General features: G+C 53.1%; 2 protein-coding genes across 5 annotated transcripts in view; one reads left to right on the top strand and one right to left on the bottom strand.

Moving 5' to 3' along the window:
- Positions 1–19413, top strand: part of GAB2 (GRB2 associated binding protein 2) — a 179780-nt gene extending 160367 nt beyond the window's left edge. Inside the window, exons 4-10 of the mRNA XM_037138548.2 lie at positions 7653–8245; positions 9759–9853; positions 10916–11174; positions 12475–12565; positions 12880–12982; positions 14542–14667; positions 15434–19413. Of these exons, the coding sequence (XP_036994443.2) occupies positions 7653–8245; positions 9759–9853; positions 10916–11174; positions 12475–12565; positions 12880–12982; positions 14542–14667; positions 15434–15577 (1411 nt within the window). The 3' untranslated portion in view covers positions 15578–19413. The remainder of the gene's footprint in view (positions 1–7652; positions 8246–9758; positions 9854–10915; positions 11175–12474; positions 12566–12879; positions 12983–14541; positions 14668–15433) is intronic.
- A 729-nt stretch (positions 19414–20142) lies between these two features.
- The window catches only part of USP35 (ubiquitin specific peptidase 35), a 32701-nt gene continuing 26802 nt past the window's right edge, over positions 20143–26041 (bottom strand). For 3 of the 4 annotated variants that reach the window (XM_053670830.1, XM_053670831.1, XM_053670832.1), the window contains 3 exons: positions 25394–25487; positions 24357–24463; positions 22409–23867 (listed from right to left, as the gene is read on the bottom strand). In XM_053670830.1, the coding sequence (XP_053526805.1) occupies positions 22409–23867; positions 24357–24463; positions 25394–25487 (1660 nt within the window). Of the gene's footprint in view, positions 21493–22408; positions 23868–24356; positions 24464–25393; positions 25488–26041 lie in introns of those variants that run through there. The other variant, XM_037138549.2, reaches the window with a different exon arrangement.

Below are 26041 nucleotides of genomic sequence, written 5' to 3'. Positions count from 1 at the left end.
TTGATCTATGTGTCTGTTGTTATGCCAGTACCAGACTGTTTTGATTACTGTCGCCTTGTAATACAGTTTGATGTCAGGTATGGTGATCCTTCCTACATTGTTCTTCTTTCTCCAAATTGCCACGGCTATTTGGGGTTGTTTATGGTTCCATATAAATTTTTGAAATGTTTTTTTTTACATCTGTGAAATATATCATTGGTATTTTAATAGGGATTGCATTGATTGTATTAAATCTATAAATTGCTTTCAGTAGTATGGACACTTTGATGATGTTAATTCTTCCAATCCATGAACATGCTATATGTTTTCATTTATTTGCTCTTCCTTAATTTCTTTCTTCTCTGTTGCATAGTTTTCTGAGTATAAGTCTTTTACCTCCTTCATTAGGTTTATTCCTTAGTGGGATTTTTTTCCTGATTTCTGTTTCTGATGTTTCATTGTTGGTACACAAAAATGCCTTCGATTTCTGGATATTGACTTTGTATCCCATTGTTTTGCCAAATTCATTTATTAGGTTGAGCAATTTGTTGGTAGAGTCTATAGGATTTTCTATGTACACTATCATGTCAACTGCAAACAATGACAGTTTTCTTTCATCTTTTCTAATTTGGATTCCTTGTATTTCCTTTTCTTGTCTGATTGCTGTGGCTGGGACTTCCAGTACTATGTTGAATAGAAATGGTGAAAGTGGATATCCTTGTCTTGTTCGTGATCTTAATGGGAAAGCTCTGAGTTTTTGTCCACTCAGTATGATGTTGGCTGTAGGTTTTTTATATATGCCCTTTATTATGTTGAGGTATGCTTTCCCTACTCCCACTTTGCTAAGTGTTTTTGTCATAAATGGGTACTGTACCTTATCAAATGCTTTTTCTGCATCTATTGATATGATCATGTAATTTTTATCTTTTCTTTTTTTTATGTGATGTATTATGTTTATTGATTTGTGGATACTGTACCATCCTTGCATCCCTGGGATGAATCCCACTTGATCATGATGTATGATCTTTGTGATGTATTGCTGGATGTGGTTGGTTTGCCAGTACTTTGTTGTGGGTTTTAGTGTCTATGTAAATCAGCAGTATTGGCCTGTAGTTTTCTTTTTTTGCGTCTTTGTCTGGTTTGGGGATTAGGATGATGCTGGCCTCATAAGAAGAGTCTGGTAGGCTTCCCTCTTCTTGGATTTTTTGGAACAGTCTGAGAAGTATTAGCTCTTCCTTAAATATTTTGTAAAATTCTTCTGTGACACCATCTGGTCCAGAGCTTTTGCGTGGCAGGAGATTTTGATTACTGCTTCAATTTCACCAGCTCTGTCTATTTAGGCTTTCTGCTTCTTCTTGGTTCAGTTTTGGAAGATTATATTTTTCTAGAAATTTGTCCATTTCACCCAGGTTTTCAAATTTTCTTGGTATATAGTTATTCATAGTAATTTCTTACAGTCCTTTGTATCTCTGCAGTATGAGTTACAATTTCTCCTCTTTCATTTCTGATTTGATTTATTTGGATTCTCTTTTTTTCTTGATGAATCTGGTTAAAAGCTTGTCAGTTTTGTTTATCTTTTCAAAGATCCAGATCCTTGATTTATTGATCCTTTAAATTGTCCTTTTAGTTTCTATGTCATTATATTCTGCCCTGATCTTGATTATTTATTTCTCTCCTTCTACTCACTCTGGGCCTTCTTTGTTGTTGTTCCTCCAGTTCTTATAGGTGTAGGGTTAGGTTGTTTGTTTGAAATCTTTCTCTATTTTAGGTAGGCCTGTGTCACTATGAACTCCCCTGTCAGGACTGCCTTTACTGTGTCCCACAGGTTTTGGACTGTTGCGTGTTCATTTCTATTTGTTTCCAGAAATTTTTTATTTCTTCTTTTATCTCTTTATTAACTTGCTTATTGTTTAATAGCATGCTATTTAGTCTCCATCAGTTTGAATATTTTTGAATTTTTCCTTGAGGTTGGTTTCTAGTTTCAGACCCTTATGGTCTGAGAAAATGCTTAATATGATATCAATTTTCTTAAATTTGTTGAGGTTTCTCTTGTGTTCTATCATGTGGTCTGTCTTTGAAAATGTTCCGTATATCAGCATTACTTTTTCTACCATACTAGCCCCTATTCTTCCCTCAAGTACTGAGTCATATACATTCTGGTTAAAATGACTTCAGTTTTCAAAATCCAGCTTGTCCACTGAGCTAAAATAAGTAAATATTCAGAACAGTAACTATTGCCAATGAAGGAGTTTGGAACTGACACTGTCAAGACAAGCTGAGTCCTTTTTGTCTTTGAAAACCAGTTAGTTCCATTGGATTTATTTTTGCCCTTCAGCTGGTGACACTATTCATCAGAGAAAAGCAAAATAAAACCACAATGAGATATCACCTCACGCCTGTCAGAATGGCCATCATCAATGAACCAACAAACAAGAACAGCTGGTGAGGGTGTGGAGAAAGGGGGTCCTCGAGCACTGCCGGTGCGGATGCAGATTCTGGCAACCACTGTGGAACAGTACAGGGCCTCCTCAAAAAATTGAAAATGGAACTGTCTTATGACCCAACAATTCCACTTCTGCGTATTTATCCAAAGAAATCAAAAACACTAATTCAAAAAGATAGATGTTCTACCACATTCATTGCAGCATTATTTACAATAGCCAGTATATGAAAGCAGCCTAAGTGTCCATTGACAGCCAGTTGGCTAAAGGAGATGTGGTGCATATATACAATGGAATATTACTCAGCTGTAAAAAGAATGAAATTTTATCATTTGCAACAATCTGGATAGACCTAGAGAGTATTATGCTAAGTGAAGTAAATCAGACACATAAAGACAAATACCATATGATTCCTCTCATATGTGCCACTTAAAAACCAAATAAATGAGCTCACAAGACAGAAACAGACTCATAGACATGCAGAACCGATGACTGCCAGAAGGGAGGAGGGTTACATGGCTGGGTGGAAAAGATGAAGGGGTCAGGAAGTACAAAGTGGTAGTTTCAAAATAGTCACAAGGATGTAAAGTACAGCATAGGGAATAGAGTCAATAATACTGTAACAACTATGTATGGTGCTGGGTGGGTGCTAGACTTATTGGAGAATTACTTCATAAGTTATATAAATGTCTAACCACTATGCTGTATACCTGAAATTGATATAATATTGAATCTCAGCTGTAATTTAAAAAATATATAATTTAAAAAGTTTGCCAGTGGCAACTACAGAACCATAAATGGTGGTTAATTTACTTACAAGTGTTTAAATAGTAAATTGTCTTAAACAGGGACATGTCCATTAAAAATTAGACCAGGCCTTTTATTGTTAAAGTACTTATAGTCTAGAAGTTGGAAAAGAGTAAAAGCCTGGTGTAGTATGGTACATGCAATTGTATGTAAATGCACCAAAAACCAAGTGCCAACTAAAGTGTCTGGGAAAACTAGGAAACCATCCCTAAAAGCCAGGTAGAGGTTCTGGGTTGCCATTAAGACCAGACGTGCAACAGGTGCTGCAGTCCTCCCCGCTCCCCCCACCCACAGCACTGGGAGCCATTGTCAGCCGGGACCAGGAAGGAAAGGCACTGAGCTGCTGGCTTCCAGGAGTGTCTCTTCTTAAACTTCTCTCTGCCCCCTGGAGAGCGCCCCTACACACAGGAAGATGTGTTGGAATATCTTCCTATACAACTCCACCACTTACCATTCTCTCATCTAGAATGTGAGGGTAATGCGTGTCTCTCAGAACCGTTAGGTTTAAAAGCTACATCCTGCGTGATGTGTCTGGCACAGGGCCACACTCACTTTAAGAGGCTTGTCTGTGCACAGCCCTGGAAGAGAAGCCTGTATCCAAACCCTCTGCTTCCAGGTATCTTTCCCAGGAAAGCAATGAAGCCCATCACAGTGACATGGGCCTCAATACAGGTTCATCTGGAAGTTTTAAAGGCCACTGGATTTCTGAATGCTCAAAATTCGCCTCTTGATTTTTTGCCCAAATCAAGGTAGGCTTTAAGCAGAGCATCTTGATACCTGGGTGCTAGAACCCAGTTCTGCCACTACACCTGGCACAGGACAGGTCCTCTGTCTTCTAGGATCACAGGGTCTGGTAGAAGTGGAAGACACAGACCCAAGTCGCTTTCACACAAGGCAGAGTAAGTGAGTGCAGCAATGGAAGCATGAAGTGTGGCGGGGGTAGAGGAAGGTACGGTGAAGTGGAAAGGAGGATTAGAGGGACTGTAACACCTTTGTGGACCAAAAAGGCTTGTTTTGCATTTTGATTTTTTTAAAGATTTTATTTATTTGTTTGTTTTTAGAGAGGGGGAGGGAGAGGGAAAGAAACATCAGTGTGTGGTTGCCTCTCGCATGCTGCTCACTGGGGACCTGGCCCGCAACCCAGGCATGTGCCCTGACTGGAAATCAAACCAGCGACCCTTTAGTTCACAGGCTGGCACTCAATCCACTGAGCCACACCAGTCAGGACTCATTTTATGTAAGTTTTGATGAGCCAAATAAGCATTCCAGAGAATGGTGAATAACACAAGCCTGGGGTTGGAGCTTCCACCATCAGGGACCTGTTTAAAGATGACTGTGTCCTTCCGTGAGTTAGAGGAGGATGCCTGGACAGCAGGCAGTTGGGACATAGCTAGTGGGTTCTGAAAGGGGATAGGGGTTAGTTGCTGACCCAAAGGGTTTATTAGGCTAAGCTCAGGAAAGGGGATGGCAGCACCAATACTCCTCTTCGTTCATTGGTCTGTTCATACATTCATTTGTTGTTCATTCAACAAACATGTATTCATTATTTACTATGTGACAAGTACTAATCCGGTGCTGAGGGAAGAAAAACACATAAGAGAGTTTCTTTCCTGTATGAAATCATAGTTTTGTGGAGAAGACAAGTAGCAATAGTACATGACACAGATTACAATTGCTACCCACTCCAAGAACAGAGTTAAGAAAGTAACTGATTATACTTGGAGGTAGAGGATGGTGAGAAACAGCTTTCACAGATGTGCCATTTGAGCTGAGTTTGAAGGATAAAGGAGTAGGAGGTTGCCAGATGGAAGTAAGAACTCTGCAGACAGAGCAAACAACACAACTGAGCCCAGGGGCTCAACTGCGTGGGGCCTACAGGGAACACTGGCCAGTTTGGCGTGTGTGGACCCTGGAGTGGGAAGGGGGCCTAGGGAGAGGACATTGGAGAGCTGCGTTGCAGTTGGAATGTGGCCTCGTCCTACAGGCAATGCGACAGTTGTGAAAACGTCTACACTTGGGAGTTAGGAAAGTAAATGTCAGTGGGGTGTCATGAGCATCAGAGAGGTCCTGGGCAGATGGTAGGGAGACTTTCCACTAGCCCTTGTGTCATGGGAAGAATCAGGAGGACCTGAATTGTGGTGGATTCAGTGGGACCTGTGGGGTTATTGAATGAAAACTCACAGTGTGGGTAACTCTCAGGCTTGAATGTCTGGTGCCATTTCCAAAACAGGAGGGTCAGGAGGAAAACAATGAATTCGTTCTGGAATATGTTTAAGGTTACTGCAGAATACCTGTAATGCGCTCCCCACCCCAGCCCCACCTCCACCTTAAAACCCTTCCAGGGGCCCCATATTCCCATCAGCCCTGGCCTGGCCTGGCCCCGGCCCCACTGTCTTCTTTCAGCCCTACTTGCTGCAGCCCATGCAGCTTGCAGTTCCTGGAGTTGCCAGGTTACGTTCTACTTCTTTGTGCCTCTAACCGGAACACCTTTCCCTTCTCTGGCCTTTTGCCTGGCCAGTTGCCAGACTCACTCAAAAGCAATGTCTTTGAAGAAGCATCCCTCCACATTTTGTACTGCCACCCCCAGGGGGAGTTAGTGTAAATCTGTCACAGCGCTCACTCACCCACTTGACTGTCATGATTTGCATGCAAGTCCTGGCCTCCACCACTGCTGCCCTTCCCCCCACTGGGGCAGGAGGCACCTCTGTCGGTATCCAGTGTACCTGACCAGATGGAGTCTAGAGCATCAGTACATGTGTGCTGAATGAACTAATCCAGACAGGGGCATCCAGCAGAGAGCTGGAAATTCTAAAACAAAATGAAAGGCACCAAAGACAGATGCAAACCGCATGAAGACCTTCTGCCTATCATTGGCTCGCCCATCCTCTGCTCCAAGCACTCCATTGACTAAAGGCTAGGTGTTCGATGAACTAGGCCTGTGGCTGTTGGCTTGGTTATGTGTGTGGAGTGGAATAGAAAGGGAGAAAGAACACAGAGGCCTAGAGAGGAGGCCGGTGAAGCTTGGGGGACTGAATGGGTGCAAATTGACAGAAGAGAGAGCCTGACCTGGACAGCTGTTTCCCTCCCTCCATCAAGGCCTCTGGGCCCTATTTTCTACCACCCTCTGGTGGTCACATCCGTATACAACAAGCTGCTCGTGAGCTGAAAGAGTTTGTTTGAGGCCCAAGTTGCCTCAGAGTTTGTGACACCCTCGTCCCCTAGATTTAACATGCAGATTTACATATATATACATATGCACACACACAGTCTTATACTGGTGAGAAATTCCAAGGGCTTTTTATCAGATTCTTAGGAGTTTACCATTTGCAACAATATGGATAGACCTAGAAAGCCCCCCAGATGACCGAGTATAAAAGATTGTTCTAAAGTCATGATTTTTCCCCCAAGTGAAATCCTGTGATGAATTATGTGAGAGAGAGAAAACCAGACCTGGATCCCTACTTGCACGGTGTCCAGTGTGAAAGCCACACCTGTAAAGCCCAAGGCTCATGATGCTCCAGAGCCGTGTGGACCCACAGAGCCTAGGAGACCCGCTCAGTCCCCCCGGGGAGGGCACCAGGGCTCACAGGACACACCAGTGGCAGCACCGGGACCTAACACTCCCCTACCCCCCACTCCTAGGTCCTTAAACTGTTCACTTTGCCTTATTTTCCAAACACCTAAATTTGGAAAAGATAGTTATAAAGCTTTTGCTATCCTGAATGTAGTTCCCATACAGGAAACTATCCTTCTGTAGATATTTAAGCTTCTGGAAGGAGGTAATTCTCCTTATAAATGCCTCTCAACAAGCCATAATACATGGTAGAAAAGGAATCTGTAGCTCACGTGTCAATAGTTTTTTGTCACTTAGAACATCAACACTCGAACCCCCGAAAGCTAACTCATTTTACATGGGGACAGTGAGACTTGGAGAAAATGATTTGTTTGCTGTTTTCTGACACTGGCTTAAGGGTTCTTGCTACTACCTCTCAGCCTTCGTATTCAATATATACATTCTGCCTTAAAACAGTGAGCACGTCAGCAGTAGAACTGGCTTGTTGATAACTGTGGCGGGGGGAACACAGGTAAGATCAGCTCCTGCTAATCACAACCATTTGGGGGTAGGGAGCAGAGTTAAGGCTAAATTGATCGAACATCTGTATACCAGAGTCCAATTTCTGAACCTTCACGGTGTGTTTTTAATCATCGTTTTTGCAGATGTATCAACTGAAGCTCAGAAAGAGAAAGTGCCTTGCCCAAGGTCACACAGCTGGTAAACTGAGATAAACCTCAGGCCTGCTCCTCAGCCTGTGTTTTCCTCACACCAAGGGGCTGCATGCAGCTTTGAACATGCCGGCTGCCCTCCCTGGGTGGGCAGTCCGGGCCTCCTCTAACCCTCGCCCTCCCCCTCTTTCTCTCTTGTAGGAGTGCCAGCTTCTCTCAGGGCACCAGGGCCTCGTTCCTCATGAGGAGTGACACAGCCGTACAGAGACTTGCCCAGGGCAATGGACATTGTGTCAATGGGGTCAGTGGTCAAGTCCATGGCTTCTATAGCCTCCCCAAGCCAAGCAGGCACAACACAGAGTTCAGAGACAGTACCTATGACCTTCCCCGGAGCCTGGCTTCCCATGGCCACACCAAGAGCAGCCTCACGGGCTCTGAGACAGATAATGAGGAAGTGTACACATTCAAGATGCCCAGCAACACCCTGTGCCGGGAGTTTGGGGACCTCCTGGTGGACAACATGGATGTTCCGTCCACCCCACTCTCAGCCTACCAGATCCCTAGGACATTCACGCTGGACAAGAACCACAATGCCCTGGCAGTGGCCACTCCTGGGGACTCGGGCATAGCTCCCCCACCCAGACCCCCCAAGCCGAGTCAGGCAGAAACACCTCGATGGGGCAGCCCTCAACAGAGACCTCCAGTCGGTGAGAGCAGCAGGTCAGTCTCTGCCGCGGCCACCATCCCCAGGCGCAACACGCTCCCTGCCATGGACAACAGCCGACTTCACCGAGGTCAGTGGCAGCCCTCGCTGAGGCCCAGGGGAGGGGGAGGTAGCACTCGGGTTCCCAGCAGCTTGCTACTTCATGGTTATTCGTGCCCCAGAGACCGAAGGACCACCCGGTCACTGATGGGACTTAAGACACCTCGTACTCGGACCCTGACGGGCGGGTCCCCCAGCACTGGCAGCTGTTTGTGGACACACACAATGGCCAGAGTGCAGCGGACCCCGCCTCAGAGAAGCTGGTATTCTACTGACAGCGGCAGAACATTCGTGGTTAACCACAATACAACATATTCCGGGCTTGGAAGTCTAAATCATAGTATTTTACTCATTTATAAATGAAACCAGAGATTGCAAAAATCAATGTAGAGAACCAGTCCAAACTGAAGCCAAACCTATGTGGACCAGCAGACTATTAGAACAAAATCAGACCTTCAGAATATTTTCTAAGCCACCCTTGAATCTCTGCTCAAAGGCTGAAGGATCTAACTTCTGTTGTCACTTGTTTTCCACCTAGAGTATTCCAACTCTGCATATAATCTCCTCTTTTTAATGAAAAAGCACAATGACAGTAATTCCTCTCTTTTAAAGTTATATTTTATTGAATATGCTATTACAGTTGTCCCCACTGTTCCCCCTTTCCCCCCCACCCAGCACCCCCACTCCCTCAGGCAGTCCCCGCACCATCGTTCATGTCCGTGGGTCATAAGCACAAGTTCTTTGGCTGCTCCATTTCCTTTGTCGTCCCTTAAATCCCCACGGCTGTTCTGTAACTGCCAATTTGTACTTCTTAGTCCCCTCACCTCCTCATAATTTCTTTCACTTAGCACTTGCACTATAGCCTACAAAGCCTTCCTTCTATCTGTGGTGCTGTTTAAGCCGAGTAGTGACCCTCAGAACTTGACAAGACAAACCCTCACCCCACTGTATCCATTTTGCCTGAGGCCTGTGGTAGTTCAGACACTTATTCAGGGTTGCAAGGTCAGTGAGGGGTAGAGATGGGCCTTGGGGCCAAAGTCCTGACTTCTGGCTCAGTACTCTTTGCAGCCTTTCGGTCCATCAACCATTTGATCAGTCACCTGTGTTCCATAATGGAGATGATAGAGACATTAAAAAAACATGGGCCTGCCCTAAAGAGAGCTCACATATCGTTGGGGAAGTAAAGTCAGTATGTGTTAACTGGTCACGTATCAGCCTGACTGTGGTGTTTGTGCCAGTGACGGCTGGGGTTTGTGGGACAGGAGGTAAGTGCTGTAGGTGACAGAGAAGCGCACAGACGAGGGCGGGAGTGGTCGAGGAGGGATTCGATGTAGAGGCCAGCCCTGGAGTTCGATCCGGAAGCCTGGGCTGGAGGCTTTCTGAACCGAGAAGTGATGGGACAAAAGTAACACCTTATCACCGGGGGTTGAGGGTGGCATCTTCTGGAGTTTGAACAAGGCCCTGAGCAACACTGGTGAGGGTCTGGGTGAGTATCAGCACACAGGTCAACCATGAGTGCATCCGGATCCTCCTTCCTGCCGTAGCTTCTTCCTGCGAGTCCTACGAGTACCCTCAGCGTGGCGGAGAGAGTGCGGGCCGCTCTGTGGAGTCCATGAGTGATGGCGTCGGTTCTTTCCTGGTGAGTGGGGTTCGGCCAGCTCAGATGGGTTCAAAGTCACCCAAAGAGTGGCAACATCTCCCTCTTAGGACCCTGCCTAGTTCTTGTCTCAGTCCAGCACCCTGGGTTGAGTTTTTAGAAAGTAAGATACAGGTATCCTGCTATGGAGGAAGTGTGTATGTTTCAGTACACTAGACTACAAGGCTGGCCAGTCCAGGGGTGAGCAGGAGGGGTCGAAGACAGAGGACTCAGGCTCTGGGGTGGTGGATCTAAGGCAGCATCCTAACCCCTGAGGCCTCACCTGGAGGAGGTGGTGTGGCAGGAGGCTGCAGGCAGGGGTGGCTCAGAGTCAGGCTCGTGGCAGAATCATGGTTGGAGTGAGTGCAAGGTCAGTCCCAGGCTGCCTTCTAGACAGGGCTGACCACAGTTCTGCAAGGTGTCAGACCCGGCTAAGCAGACTCAACCTGACTTTAGGTGCATGGAAAAGACTGCAAGTTAGGGAACCAGAAGCAGCTTAGTTATGGGTCTGAACACACAGGGCAAGAGTTGAAGGAAGGCTATATTCAGGGTTGCTGCTTAGCACATTCTGTGGCAGCTCTGACTGCAGTTTGGCGGTCACACCAAAGGCTGGATGGGGAAGCACAACTGGCCCAGCCTCACCAGCCAGGGCTAAGGCTTCTAATATGCTCCTTGCCCAGCTTAGGGCCTGAGACGCTGACCTCCCAGTGGTGAGTCCACACCTGAAGGTGGAGGGCGGATCCTAAACCAAACCTCTGCAGCCCCTGGCCTGTGCTACCCTCAGCCTTAGGCATCTGGAAAGCCTCATGGGCCCAGCCACCAATGATATTTCATACCAAAGATTTATTGAAAGTTCTGAGTCCCAAGGGGCCATGGAAGCTAGAAGGGACCCACAGACCTCGTTCTTCCTGTCTCCCTGCTTCCTTACTGGGATCCCCAGGGTCTACCGTGTAGCTTCACAGTGCAGCTCACTCAGGACTTTTCTTCCCTCGCATGTAAATCCTCACCACGCCCCTCTTTTCTTCTTGCTAGTGACAGCTGTATTTCTTTCTGTCTCCTTCCTAGCCAGGGAAAACACTTGTAGGCCGATCGGATAGCAGCAATTCTGAAGACAACTACGTGCCCATGAATCCAGGTTCCTCCACACTGCTGGAGCGAGCAGGTGATAATTCCCAGAGCGTCTACATCCCCATGAGCCCAGGGCCCCACCACTTCGACCCGCTTGGCTACCCCTCTATAGCCCTTCCTATGCACCGAGGCCCCAGCCGAGGGAGTGAGATCCAGCCGCCCCCTGTCAACCGCAACCTCAAACCAGACCGGAAAGGTAAGTCCACCCCTTCATCGTCCCATCTCTAGACAATGGCCAGAGACTGTTTGCATTCATTTACCAATCAAATGGATGCTAACCTTTACTTGCAAGGAAGGGGTAGCCTCTGGGGCCTAAACCACTCCGAAGTCACACACCCACATACATAAACCCTCCGAATTCACCCCAGTGGTCTAGCACCTTAGGGACTGGACACTGGAGGAGCCCGATGGGCAGATGAGTGCAGGAGTCAGGGCAGAACAGATGCAGGCTTCCGCTCTGCCACCTGCTAACCTGTGAGTGCAGACAGATCATCGTGTGCCTCTGAGCCTGGTTCTTCTTTTGTGAGATGGGAAACGTAGCACATACCTCCCAGAGGAATTGAGGGACGTAGATAATATGTCTAGAAGTACTTCAAAACATAAAGTGCTATTCAAGGGGAAAGGGTTAGTATTAGATCTAGGGTAGAGTAGGGTGAACTGACCCAGTCGTCTATTAAAAGATACATTATGATGTAATAGGAAGGCTTGAGCATTCAAACCATGCCAGTGTGGGTTGGAATCCTCATCTAGGATTTCCTAGGTGTGCCTTTGGGCAAATCATTTTAATTCTCGGAGCTTCCGTTTTTGTATCTGTGAAATGGGAACAGTAATTCGTGCCTCCCAGGTTTGTTTAGAAGGAAAGCATCTGGGACATGGACTCTGTCCACAGCAAACGTTCAATGAAGTTAGATCTGTGTCCCCAGCATCTAGACCAGGGAGTTCAAGTTCAAGGTCTAGGCTTGTCTCTACCTCACACTACTGGCCTTGGACCAGTGGCAGGGATTCAAAGGGAGAAGTAGAGTGACCTTTGGCAGAGATAAGCCCAACTGGTTTGGCCAACAGGGAATTCAAGTCTTAGCATTTGGATGGAAGCCAACACAGTCTTGTGGCCTTTGCCTCCCTCCACTTTGGGTTCCAGAGCCCTGGTCCAAGAGCAGTAGAAAGTAGCCATGGTGGCATTTTCCAATTCAAATGTCATCTCTTGTTTTCCTATATAGTCACAAACCTGAGGAGAACACTCTGTTGTCAGACTCTGTCCTCACTTTGACTCTGAAAATACGATTACCATGTAGGCGATGCAAAGAATATGTAATCTGAAATCTGAAGATATGTCTTAAAGGCCTATCAGTGTGGGCAAAGGTTACGTAAACATGCTAAGACTCAGTTTCCCCCTGTGAAACCGGATGAATGTGAAGGCATTTATAAATATACCTGTGTTATAAGTATGTGTGTGTGACATTAATGGCTGGCAACTCCACTTTCCATTCCTGTTCCAGCAAAGCCAACACCACTCGACCTGAGAAACAACACCGTCATTGACGAGCTCCCCTTCAAATCCCCGGTCACCAAGTCTTGGTCTAGGGCCATGTGAGTGTCTTTTTGGAAGTGGGAGCTGCAAACAGAGCCATTAGGGCTGGCGAAGGGACTGGAGGCCAGGCTGTGCGTCAGGAAGGCTGCATCCAGGTGATAACGTTGTCAGGGGCTGACCAGTCCATAGATCCCTTGGGGGGTGCCTTTCTCATCTGAAAGTGGGAAAAATTGTATCCGCAGTGCATCAGAGCTTCCTCTGATGATAAAGTGTGGAGCTCTGAGGGCAGAAGTCTGGGTATGTGCGGGTTGGGGGCCCCAGGGGAGGCTGGAAGCTTCCCCAGGGCTTAGTCTTTGTCTCCCCTCCCCAACAGCCACACCTTCAATCCCAGCTCTTCCCAGTACTGCCGCCCCATCTCCACACAGAGCATCACCAGCACGGACTCAGGAGACAGTGAAGAGAACTACGTCCCTATGGTGAGTGCCCCAGACCTGCAGCCGCGACTTCCATCTGAGTCCCCGGATCAAACACTCATGTCCCCACTTCCCAGCGTGGCTCACTCTCCTCGGCCCAGGGGTTCCGATGTCGTTTGTTATTTTGTTTGCTGCTTGTGTCCTCCTTGAGTCACATGTGTGGTGAGCACTTCCCATTAGAGGCAATGAAGACAAGGTCCCCACCCTCAAAGAGGCCGCCGTCATAAGAGGCAGAGAAGGCCTGCCTTTCTTGTGACTGTTGCAGGGGTGGCATGGTCAGTGCCCCTGAGAGGACACTGGGGGGATGCACCTGCAGGACAGGTGGCCTACCAGGCTGGGGAAAGCAGAGGTACTGAGGTGGAGGTGGCCGTGTGTGTGGGGACGGGGCATGGAGAAGTGTGTGGGGATGGGACCCAGTTAACATGGTTAACTGTGGCCAGAGGCGGGGCAGGCAGGTGGAGACAGGACTGGGGCCAAATCGTGAAGGGCCGCACATGCTGTCTTGGGAAGTCTGGGCTTTTCCTGTGGGTGGGAGGGAGCTCCAAAACAGTTATTAGCAGGCCAGACGATTAGACCAGTATCTCAGAATAGTCCTTAGTGACAAGTGTACCCTTCAGAGTTAGTCCCTTCCTCTATCCTGTTAAAAATCTCCCCTCCATTTCCTTACCCTTCCATGCCCGTGACTATAAGCACGTGTGCGGGTGTCTTCACTGAGTCCTCCGCAGGTGGGAAGCTCAAACGCAATGACCTGCTGTGGTGAAGGCCACAGCGGGGCCTTAAACACAGGCCACTCGTGGCAGGTTAGCCCCCGAGATCCTCATTGAAAAGGGAACAGCTGCCCAGCACATGGTAGTTACTGCACATCAAGAGGGCAAACCAACCAACCAATAAAGCAGCCAAACACAGCACAGCACTGCTGCCTTTATTGTCAGACTGAGCGCAGGAAAGTCCTGGGCGAGTTCGCATGGGCACTGGGGTGGAGGCAGGGTCAAGTGCGTGCCGTGTCCGGAGCTGCCAAGGGGGCCGGGCTGTGTGCAGCCTGGGCATGAGGCCACTCTGCTCAGATCTCTGCAGAGCTGGGGCTGCAGGGAACAGGCTGCTGCAGGGTGACTCCCCCACTCTAGGCCGTGGGAGGGAGTTTCAGAGAAGCAGATTCAGTGCACAGGAAGACTCCAACAGCCAGTGCATGAGAGAAACATGCTCCCTTCTCGGGGGCCAGCGAGCAGAGGCCAGGTCTCCTGGGGAGACTGTAGATGGGGTTCCGCCTGATGTCCCAGGAGGGCAGGCTGTGGTACAGCGGGGTCAGCACCGGTTTGGGAGTGGGAGGGCAGTCCTGGGTCCTGTCTCTGCTCAGTAGCCACACAGCCCCGGGCAATCCCTTCACGCCTCTGAACCAGTTTTATCTTTGTTTTAAAAAATAACAATGGTAACAATGCCTACAGCACAGGATTGTTGTAAGGGTTTAAATGAGAACATAAAAAGTGCTGGCACAGACTCCAAGTGTCTGGGTGGAGGGTTGGTCTAGTCCCTAAACTCACAGTTTTTTCCTCCTTGTGATACAGCAAAACCCAGTGTCTGCGTCGCCCATTCCCAGTGGCACCAGCAGTCCAGCCCCCAAGAAGAGCACCGGCAGCGTCGATTACCTGGCCCTGGACTTCCAGCCAAGCTCCCCAAGCCCCCACCGCAAGGTGCCTGGGGGGCGACGTGAGGGGTGGGGGGTCAGACTTCTCCGGGCCCTGGCGGAGGGTGCCTTCCCTCCGTGTCTCGCTGCTTGACTGTGCTCTCGTCTGGGTCTTACAAGGCTCCCATCCACCGCCACCCTTCAGTGCACAGGTGTCCTGGGTCTGAGGGGCTCCCCCAGCCGGGCCCCCCCACCTCGCTGTGCAGATGGGCAGACGAGAGCACACCTGCAGACACAACCTGCTGAGGGTTCCAGAATCAATCGGTGACAGAGCCAAGACTCGGGACTCCTGTGTGCAGGTCCTGGTCTCTTTCTGAGGAGAACTCACTGTCTGGGTGGGTCCTAGAGCCCCGCTTTTGCACAGGGGTTTTCTGAAGGGATTTTCAGGCCTACAAAAGCTCTCCACAGGAAATACGCATCACTGTCCAGTCCGGGCAGCAGGGCACGTGTTCTGCCTCCGCACAGGTGCCCCTCGGGTGGCCTAGAGCACTCTCTGGGGGTTACACACACACAGCTCAGTGGCTGGTGCTTGTTGGCACCCAGCCACTTCCTTCTCCTGGAGGAGCTATTGTAGCAAATAGGGGGCTCATGCAGTGTGGACTTGAGGCTCCAAAGCCACTTTCAGAAAAAGCAGACAGATCCCTAAGGCCAGTCAAAGCGGCAGGCAGAGGCCCGCCCCTCGGCCCTGTGGACACCTCAGGAAGAGCTCACCCAGCAGCACCCCACCTCGTGCTGACTCACAGCAGCTTCTGCTCCCCCGCTCTGTCCCTCAGCCATCCACGTCATCCGTCACTTCCGACGAGAAGGTGGACTACGTTCAGGTGGACAAGGAGAAGACCCAGGCCCTGCAGAGCACCATGCAGGAGTGGACGGACGTGCGGCAGTCCTCGGAACCTTCCAAGGGTGCCAAGCTGTGACCAAGCCACCGAGCCTGGAGAGGAGCCTGCGGCACCAGAGCTGGCTCCTCCCTGTCTCCCCTCCCACCCCACCCCCACTCTGCCACTCTGGCCTTCAACACACTTGACATCAGGGACCCTGAACCCTTTCCCTGGGAGGCGAGGGCCTGATCCAGGCACTTCCTCTGCCCACTGGGGGCCCACCTTTGATTTTTATTAGTAATGGCCATGCCTCTATTCACCTTAGAGCTATTGCCAAAAATCACCCTTCAGCCTCTTCTAGCCCTTTAGAGCTGAGTCTATCCATAGACGTATGGAGGGAAGGCTGGGGCTCCGAGCCAGATTCCATGCCTCGCTCGGTCACAGCCCAGAGCCCCGGGGCTGCCTCCTTCAGTCCCGCAAGAAGCCCGCAGTCTCACTGACCAGGAAGATAAGGACCAGCAGTGGGCATGGCCTTCGTCCCTGTCTGTCTCAGCCCAGGAGAGGCAAGGCCACCAATGGAGTCAAGAAGGAAGGTTAGAGGTGGTCTTGAGGGACAAAATAATTACATCCCCAGGTGCAGAAGGTAGCTGGCACCTGCAGTGGTCCCCCCCTTTCAGCCAAGTGGCAGCGCCGCTGTTGCAGGGTGGGAGAGGCAGAAGGGTGAGGACGAAAGGACAGGAACGCGAAGGATGAGGAACCGAGAACCAGGAGAGGGCTCGGAGCCCAGGAGATGGGAGAGAAGGGCACTGCGGAGTCGGCCCGGACCGTGGAGCCACAGGCCCACTCTGCTGCTTCCCCAAGACTCTGAGTTCCCACCACCTACGGGGATGGTTGGAGAAGGCTCAGACAAGGCTGGGCCCGGAGGCCGGTGGGGCTGAGGAAGCAATGCGGGGTGCGGGGTGGAGGGAGCATGAGGGCACAGGAGGTGATGCAGGATGTGGGAGAGGGCGACCGTGGGGCAGGAGCGGGCTGGGCAGAGGCACAGGGCGGTGCAGCAGCGGGAGGCGCAGGTATCAGATGGGTGAGAGGCAGGGGTTGAGGCCATGGGGCCAGCGTGGCGAGTGGGGATACACCCTATGGGCCTGGTGGAGGCAGTGCGGGAGCGGGGCGTGCAGGGTGGAGCAGAACTGGGAGGGGTGCTGTGTCATGTTGGGAGCGAGATGCATGGTGGCAAGACAAGGGCAGTTCCCAGGCCTGATGGACAACAGGGAGAGCAGTGCAGGGAGCGAGCAGGGCAGGACAGCCCGGAGGAGACACGCGGGGATGCTGACAGCTGGTGCAGTGGGGCCGGGGCGGTGCCCAGGCTCAGGGCAGACCCAGGTGCGGCCCAGTGCCTGGCCAGTGTTTCCGCTCCCCTCTGGTGAACCCCGCATCCACGTGCCAGTTTGGGGTCTCACCTGGCTTCGGACGGGACAGGCCATCAGATCAGTGCCCACCCCTGCCAGGGACAGGAAGTAGGGCTTTACCCCTGCTCCTCCCCAGCTTCAGGTGTGGGGGAGGGGGAGTACCTGAATTGTTTAATGTTGAAAGTTCTTGGCCAAATTTTGTAGAGCTTCAGAGAGAACTGGGAAGACCAAATGTTTCACCCTATGCTGTGGAGTAGACTGTCCTCTTAAAAAAACAAAACAGAAAACACTCCCCACGATAATGAGTGGTGTGGCCACCGCTCCCCTTTGGTTTCTGTGGGTGTGCACACCCCTCGCCAGCCCAGTGGCCTGACCATTCATTCCCTGGGAAGCACCATCCTGGGAAAAAGTGTTTTCTCAGCAGTAGCCCCTCCTCGTAGTATCAGGTCAAAGCAGCTCAACCAGCAGTTACTAGTGGCTGGTGTGGCCAGGCTCTGGACTAGGCACTGGGACACAGGACTCAATCAGACTAACCCTGCACTTGAGAAGGTCACAGGGAAGAAAACAGACAAGGACACGAGGCGTTGGTAATGGCCAGGGGAAAGACTTAAAATGCTGATGTCCCCATCTCTAGGTCAGGAGCACAACCTTTCTGAGGTACCTGGAGCTTGAGCAGAGGAAGCGAGGCTGCTTCTGCAGGTGCCAGGGCAGGTGTGGGAGGGGGCGGGGGTCCGAGAAGGGGGCTTCCGGGGAAAGGAGGTACCTGAGATGGGTCTTAGAAGAAAATGAGCCAGATTTTTCAGGGAAGGATAGCAGCGCTGGGTCCAGTGGAGGAAGAAGGGAGGAGAGACTTGGAAAGTTTGGGGAACGGAAGACCTTGGGGAGTGTGGGCCCAGGCCTCCGTGTTCCCACAGGTGAAATGGTAACAGTGGTAGTGGCCCACAGCGGGCAGGGCTTGCCAGTTTACTCTGCCCAGCCCTGTGTCCCTTTAAGGATTCCCCATGCAGAGTCTCATGTGGCAGAGCTTTCAGCGGCCACCTCTGAGCCCCCAGCAGGTCACTGATGGGCCCAGGTGTTGATGCCCTCGGTCCCGGCCCCAACAGCCTCCTTTGCTGACCACTGGGTGCCCGCGTGTCAGCATTTTCTGAATGTGCCCTGGTGTGGATTAAAGTGGTTGGAGTCTTCAGCGACTGTGTTCAGATCTAACCTGCAAGGAGACCTCCCTCCACTTCTTGGTTCCTGGAACTCCCAGACTCTTAGGGCAGAGGCAGGGGCCGAGACAGAGACAGGAGGAAGCACACGTCAGGAGGGCACTGGCTCACAGCCCCAGCCCAGTGTGTAGTTCATACCTGTCAGTTTTAAAAACTGACCCTTGGCCTGTCAGTGCGGCAAAGTCCACCTTTCCCGGCGGCCCGGCAAGACTGGGGACGCTTGCCCAGCAATTAGCCCAGGGCTCATCCTGCCCGGGGCTCCCCCCGGCAGCAGCCATCCTTGCCCACACCCAGCCCCACGTCTGCAAGGCTCAGAGAGCAGAGCAGGGGCAGCGAGAGGAGGAGCGAGCGCTGCAGGGAGACGGGCTCCTGCGCACCTCGGTGTGCCCGCCTGTGACCGGAGCAGGTAGACAGGTGGGGAGTGTCTGAGGCCCCCCCCATGTGGCGCGGCTCCACTGTTTTAAGGGAGAAGTCCCTGCTCTGTGACCTCTCTTCAGCGTCTGGATCACCAGGGGTGGGCAGCCAGTGAACCTGGTCCCCTCCCCGGATTAAGTTTGGTAACCTCCACATTTAAACCGTTCACCTCTGCCCCGTTCATAGGGCAGGAGCACAACCACTCCGAAGTGACGGGAGCAGGGGCTCAACTCAACCTGCCACGGGGCTAAGGCCTCAGGCCACTCGTGGACAACCAGCCCACCCCTGACCTACACCCTGTGAGTAACAGGGCTCCGGAAGCCAAGTGTAGCACAGGAGGGAGTGGCCCCTCCGTCCTCGTCTGCAACATGGGGGGGACAAGGCTGCCCCGTGAGCGCTACAGCCCCTCCCTCGGGGCCGTGGTGCTGGGACGATGAGCCCTTGGGGCCTGGGGCCAGAGAGGCCACCCGAGGGAGGAATGTGCGTCCCGCTGGAGATGCTGGCTGTCATGTGATAGTTGGTGGTGTGTGTTCTTGTGTGTGTGTTGGTTACCTGTGTCTTGAAAATTAGTATCATTTACACGAAGTTACTGCTATTGGTCAGGAAACAGGAAATGGGCCAGGAGAAGTTCAGTGTTGGGTTCTTGCCCTGTTACCACCATTTAAAATTGACATTTAATTTTTCAAATCACTGTTGGTGCCTAATCATTTAAGTTATTAATTTATTATTTTCTTTTTAAAAATTTGTAACACGTATTTATCCTGTGGGTAGGTCTGGGGCGGGTGGGCACGCGCTCACAGGGGTCCTGTTGGTGCTGGGGTGACGCGCGGCGTGGCCGGGCACCGACAGGCCCCTCTTCACAGTGGCATTGGAGCAGGACAACAATAAAGTCCGTTAGACACGACCTCAGTGGCCGCTGCGGAGTCTGTCTGGGGGACGGAGTCTGTCTGGGGGACGCATTCCTGATGAGGACATTGTGTCTCTGCTGGTCAGCTCCACACTCATTTTGATAGAAAATACCTGGGTGCTCTCCTCGGCTGGAAACAAGAATGGACCCTCCTCACCTCAGACTCTGTACCCCGATGTGTGAAATGGAAACTGTAGTAACACCTGCCAGTGCACCTTTCTTAGCAGGCGCCCTGGGCTGGCACTGAAAAATGAACCTGAGTGTGACTTGGTGGCTGACAGGCTATCGGCCCACTTTTGCTGGAGCCTGGGATCTAGTATTTGAGGGTCCATGACATTTGGGCCTAAACTTAACTCCACCCACAACACAGGCAGGCGGCCTCTGAAGCCAAGCCCTGGCCACCGAGTCTGTCCCTGACTTTCCACCTCCTCTCTCTCAAGCAGACGGGCAGTGTTGGTGGCAAGGGGGTCCCTCCAGCCCTCCCCCGGCCTGTTCCCACCTGCAGCCCAGGAGAGGCCACCCACCCTCGGTTCTCAGCGGAAAGGAGGGAGAGACGTGGCAGCAGCAGTAGCTACTTAGGGTCAGGCCAGAGTCCCTGGGGCCCGAACAATCCCCAGCTACTGGGCCCAGCCCCTCCTGACAGGCGAGTCCCCTGACAACACCCCACCCACCCCTGTGAAGGCAAAGGGCTCTCTGCTTCTCAGGACAAGGACAGCGTTCTTTCTTCTCTCTGCCAGCACCTGCCTCTGGGAAATGTACCCCCTCTGGTTCTGATTCTGCCCTGTGCGACCTCCCAGGCCTCACCGTTGCTTCACAGAGCACCGTAGGAGCGGGTGCTCTCACCTCCCATGGCATGTGCATTGCACGAGTCAGCGGAGCAGGGGGCACACCTCCCTTCCTGCCTGCGCACACCAGGGTGCAGCAGACAGCACAGCCACTGGGTGGGAAGAACAACAGCTTCAGAGGCTTCGGAGAACCTATTTTTATTCCCGTTTGAGACTCTGGGCCTCTTTGCTACATTCAGAAGGGGAATAGCGGCGTGAGGGCAGCATCTCCTCTGCACCAACCCCCCTCCACCAGCCCCCAGGCAGCTGCCGTCCTGGCTGGCAGATGGACCTGAGCTGGCAGCTTTCCTCGGGCCAGACTGGCTCCATGAGAAGCAGACATGTCTGCAGGAGAGTAAGGCTTCTCCATCTCAACTAGACGGAGGATGCACATTGTGGCATCTCAGGCACTGAGGCAGGCTAGCAGGGCGAAGGGTCTCCCGCTGTGAGAGGGCTGTCCCCACCCTTACGCATTGCTGCGTGTCAGGAGCAGACAGTCTGAGGCACCTGCGTGCCTCTCAGGAAAGGGACAGATGGGCAGGCACTGCGTTACCTCGGAAGCCCCTCTCTCGGTGCAAGGGCATGGCTCCCGCTCTGCTTTTTCACACGGTAGAGCAACAGGATTGTCTAAAAGGAGTGGAAGGGCAATGCTCTTGATGGCGAAACTCAAGAGCTGTGACGTTCAGCCCTGTTGGCAGTCTGCAGGGGACAAGCTACAGTGTCCATCTAAGGTGCTTTGAGTTGACCAGGACACTTGGTAAAATCCTAACGGGGTCGTACCCAGTGTCTGGGCCTGAGGCCAAGGGTAAGGCGTTGGCCCTCACTGCCACATCTGGGTCTCTGTGTATCCTTCAGGCTGAGGACCAGTGCCCCGGAAGCCCCCCCCTCCACCTCTCTTGCCCTCAGAAGGACCTGCCTTCAGGTAGGCACCTGCCTCCACAGCCTCCCTCAAACCCCGCCTGGCAGAGCTCCTCTGCCTGGGACCTGGGCCCCCACCTGGCTCCCAGAAGACCGGGGTCAAGGCCTCCCCTGAGGCTGGCTGTGGCACGCCCGCAGGTCCTGTTCCTACAGGGAAGGGTTCACATTAGAAGACCAGTCTGTGGAAGTCTCCGCCATTGCCGCCGGCAGCATTGCAGCCCCCTGGAGAGCCTTCATCCTCATCCTTGTCCTCGTCAAAGCCTCTCCCCCAGTGCGGAGACGCGGGGAGCGCAGAGATGTAGGCCACCCTGCTCCGAGCCTCCTTCTCCTGCTCCTGGAACACAAGGGGAGGTGGGGAGGGAGCTTAAAATGCAAGCTCTGAAGCGAGAGTCCTCCCCCCACTCCCTCCCCCAACGTCATCCAGTGATGCACTGCTGAGTGTCCTGTTCCCCAGGGCCAGGCCCAGCGGAGCCGCAGCTTCTGCTTCTGCCCTGGAGGCGTTCCAGCTCAGTGGGAAGACAGGCTGGACCGAGCAGTCCTTCCACCCTAGTGTCTGGGCTTCAAAATCATTCTTCCTTCTTTCAGCAAAAACCCAGCCCTTCGGAAGAGAGGAACTCATTCACACTAGACTGCTAACCAATGAGGGCTTGATGTAACCCCAGGAAGCAGGAGGTCCAGGGACTTCAAGGGTCAGTCCCACCACACAGAGACCTTCCCAAGGGCTTCCTGGCACCAGACCCAGGGACCTACCCCACCCCCACCAGTGCTGCCTTTCCCACGTGACCACTGACTCCAGGTGCTGCTGTTCAGAGGTCCTGGCGTGGCCACTGCAGCTGTTGGTGGCCGCTGCCCCTCTCACTGGTCAGAGCCCTTGCTATTCCAGTTGCTAAGTATTTTGACACCATTCTTAACACTCAAGACTAGAGCACAGGTGGCAAACACAAGGCCCACAGGCCAAATCCAGCCCTCCGCCTTCTTTTATCCAGCCTGGCACCTTGCTTCAACCCGGTGGCAGTGCCAAGCTCTCGGTTAACTGTGAAGGAGCAGTTACATTTATACAGTCCTAAAGTTACATTCAGCCCTTCGAGGCAATCGTGAGGCCCATGTGGCACCGGTAAGAACGAGTTGGACTCTAGTCACCGGTGCAGTGACAGAGGAGGCTGACTGGGTAGAGAGGTCCCCGGGATGCCCCAGAGGCACCCGCTGAACCCCACGCTGCTCCTTCAGCACACACGAAAACTGGTGCTTACTCAGCGTCTGATGCTCTGAAATAAGGGGCCATATCTGGTCCACCAACGTACCCCAGCACTAAGCGGTAAATGAATGGACCAAAGGAAAAAGGAAGAGTCTCCGAGAGGAGCAACAGCTCCTCTGAGCCGGGGTGGTATTGGGAAGCCCCTCACCCAGGAGCTCAGCCCAGCGGTCCCGACAGGCCCGCTCACCTGCAGGAAAAGGATGTTGTCTTTGGAAATGGCTTCCATCAGGTCTTTGTGGAGGGTGGGCTCTGTCCGGACTCTCGGAGAGGCCAGCTCAGCCTCGGGTCCCTCCCCAAGCCGCTGCTGGTAAAAGAGCACATAGGCCGTGTCCTTGGGGAAAAAGGAAGTGACGTTGCTGACAGACTCGAAGGAGGAGAAGGACACCCGGGTGTCGTTGAACAGGTACCACTGGTGCTCAGGCTCGGGCCTGTCGGCCACTCCCAGGGAAGGGGCCGGGCGGGCAGTGCCCTCTCGGGCATAGCAGTAGTAGTGACCGCTCTCCGAGGACACTCCAGAGTGTACCACAACACTGCACAGGTCGTAGGCCTGGGTCCGGCCCCCCGCCAGCGGCAGGCGGAGCAGCAGGGGGATGGCGACGTCGTCCAGGATCTTGCGGCGCCGCATGGTGCGCAGGTCGAAGGAGAAGCGCAGCAGAGTCAGGATGAGGTAGCGCGGGCCCTGGCTCAGCTCCACCGCCCTCTCGGCCTCCTGCAGCGAGGCGCAGGACTCGCAGTGGTAGCGGTTCTCTGCCGTCAGCCTCTCGGGGGACAGGAAGTAGTTGACCAGGTCCAGGACAGAGCGGGAGCCCTCCCCAGAGGGGACAGCCCTGAGGGTCCCTGGGCCCAGGCTGTCCTCCTTCTCTTTGGCCTTGTCCTCCTCTTCCTTCACCTTCTTCTCCTCCTCTACTTCTTTCTCCTTCTCTTCCTCCTCCTCTCTGGTCCTGTCTTCCTCCTTCTCTCTGGTCCTGTCTTCTTCCTCCTTTCCTCTCTCCTCCTCCTCTTCCTCCTCTTTCTCCACCTCCTCCTCTTGCCCGCCCTGCCCCCCAGGTCCCCGGGGGCCCAGGCCCTGGACGTCTAGGACCGCTGGGGGCACACCCACGGTGATGCAGTGTTTCCTCTGCCTCTGAGGACCCGCCCTGCTGTGGACCTGGGCCGGGGATGGCAGGGCAGGCTCTGGGGCTCTGACACCCTCGGCAGGGAGCATCACTGAGCCCAGGCGGCGGCAGCGACAGCGCCCAGGTGGGGGAAAGGCCAGCGAGAGGTCCGTGAAGGCCTCCTCCCTGGAGGAGACGTTGAGGCAGCGGAGACAGCGAATCCGAGTCACGATCTTGCCCCCGAACATCTTCTCCACAGAGGTCACACTGGGGCCCGGGGGCTCCTCAGGCGGGGATGGCGAGCTGGACTGCTTGAGCTTCTGGCAGATCCTGGTCCCCGTTTTCTCCTCCTCATGCAGCCTGGAGCAGGGAGCAGGGAGGCTTCGTACACACACAGGTGCATCCCCAGCACACTGGCCGGACTCATGCCGTCGACCTCACTCAGCTGGCCGCACAATCAGACACATACACATGCGGGAGTCTGCACAGGGAATACACGTACATGTGCAAAATAGCATCCATGCACTCACAAGCCAGGCACACACGTTACACGTTTACTGCATACAGGCACACGAACCTGCTACATATGTATCTACGTGCAGGTGCCCCCAGACCTGTGACAAAAATACACACACGCACTCGGGTAAGCGCAGTGTTGTACACACACCCCTACCACTCCCGGGTCATGGTGCAGGGCAGCATCTCCCAAGCTTCCCTCACACTCAGCCCGCACACTCACAGCACACTTCTCCGAACCTCCCACGAGTGCACTGCAGCACCCCCATTTCAAGTCAGGGGGCAAGACGGCGTGAAGGGGTGGGGCGTGCCCCAGGGCCTGGCCTCCCTTACCTATCCAGCAGGTACTTGAGGTACTCCGAGCAGTCCTGCTGGGTGCCAGGGCTGAACCAGGGTGTCCAGGATGCGGAAAGGAAGTTCTCTGGAGAAATGGCAGGCCGCTAGGACCAAGGCAGGGGAGGGTGGGGTCAGGAGGGGTCAGGAGCAGGCGGCTGCTCCCCAGCCGGCCCTGCGGCATGCTGGGCCTGCAGACCTACCAGGGGATTCTGGGCCCCGAACTTTCCAGCCTCCTCACTACAGTCCTCCCTCCCCTAGTCATCCCCGACCCATCCCATCCCCCCAAACCCACGCAGCCTGTGGCGGGCATCGGGGTCACAGAGATGAACAACCCGCTAGGCATCTGCTCTTCCGGGACACACCATGTCCTTTCTCTCCAGGTGGCTGCTCGCTGCCATTCCCTCTGCCCAGCACACCCTCCTCCCTCACCAAAAGCTGAGCTGCAATCCAAGTCTCAGGTGCACCTGTTCCGTGACGTCACCCCCCTTCCCCAGCACAACCAACCTCACCCTCCCTCGCATGTGCACAACGGGCCGCAACCCCTCCTGTCCGAGATGACAACTGTCATCTGCAGGTTCCTCTCCCCCGCCCCCTGACTATGAGGGAGGCCCTGTGGCTTGCTCGTCTCCGCGCCCCCTCATAGGGCCTGGCCAAGGGCTTTAGGTTCCATGAGGGCAGAGACTGTGGACAAAACAAACATGGCCCTCAGGGTACCTAGCAATGGGAATGATAAAAAATGACGGCAGATGACAGCAACACCTAAAGCAACGGGCCAAATCGCGGATGAGAGACTGCGCGGTGGGTGACTGTGCTAGTGGGCATCACAGCACACGAGAGGACTTAAAGGAGGCACCGTCAGGTAAGAGTACTGAATTGGCTCCATGGCCCTTGGCCATGAACCCAGGCCAGCCCGGACTGGGGCTCTTACACCAGGAAGTGGGGCATGACAGCCAACTGCAGGCAGACCCTGGGGAAGGGAAGGATGTCAGACGGAAGCCGCCTCTCCATCACGCCCCAACTGCACCTGCACTCACCTGGCTGTGCTCCAGGAAGGCGAAGAGCCACTGCAGCTTGGTCATCAAGGGCTGTGAGTTGTTCTCGGTCAAGCGGAGCACACAGTGTCTGAAGCTTCGAAACAAAGCAGGAGCACCAGGGTAAGCAAGGGCACCCAAGGGGCCTATACTCACCCATGCCGCGGGCAACCCAGAGCCTCCAGCAGAGGCAGCAGAAACCCTCGCAGCTTCAGTCTGGGCAGGGGCAGGGGAGGAGGAGCAGGTGAACAACTCGGCTTGAATAATGAGGCGACCCCTGATGTCCCTTCCACTTCTGACAGCCCGTGACTTCACGACTCAAATGTCCTACCTCCTGTGGGGCCACAGTCCTAAGGCTGGAACTTGGGATGCTCCAGAGTCCCTGCCAACACCATCGCCAGCCACTCACACCCTCTGCCCTGCTTCCCCAGCAAACGGTGTTCACACCCACTGAGAGCAGCAGACCCTGCTCCAACCTCAGCCCGCAAAGTCTGCTCTTAAACTCCTCCTCAGTGCCCCTGCCACTGTGCCTAAGCCCGCCCCGAGCTGTCCCCCTCCCTTTAAATGAGGGAGGCGGGGTCAGTGTGAAGAAGATGCTGAGAGAAGAGGGCTCTGTACGGGTACGCCAGCTCCCAGTGACAGAGGTCTGCC

Source organism: Artibeus jamaicensis, unplaced genomic scaffold (assembly GCF_021234435.1).
Source record: "Artibeus jamaicensis isolate MK-2021 breed Jamaican fruit bat unplaced genomic scaffold, CSHL_Jam_final contig_64, whole genome shotgun sequence".
Classification (NCBI taxonomy): domain Eukaryota; kingdom Metazoa; phylum Chordata; class Mammalia; order Chiroptera; family Phyllostomidae; genus Artibeus; species Artibeus jamaicensis.
The sequence above is the reverse complement of the archived record's forward strand: the minus strand, read 5'-3'. Positions and strand labels throughout refer to the sequence as shown.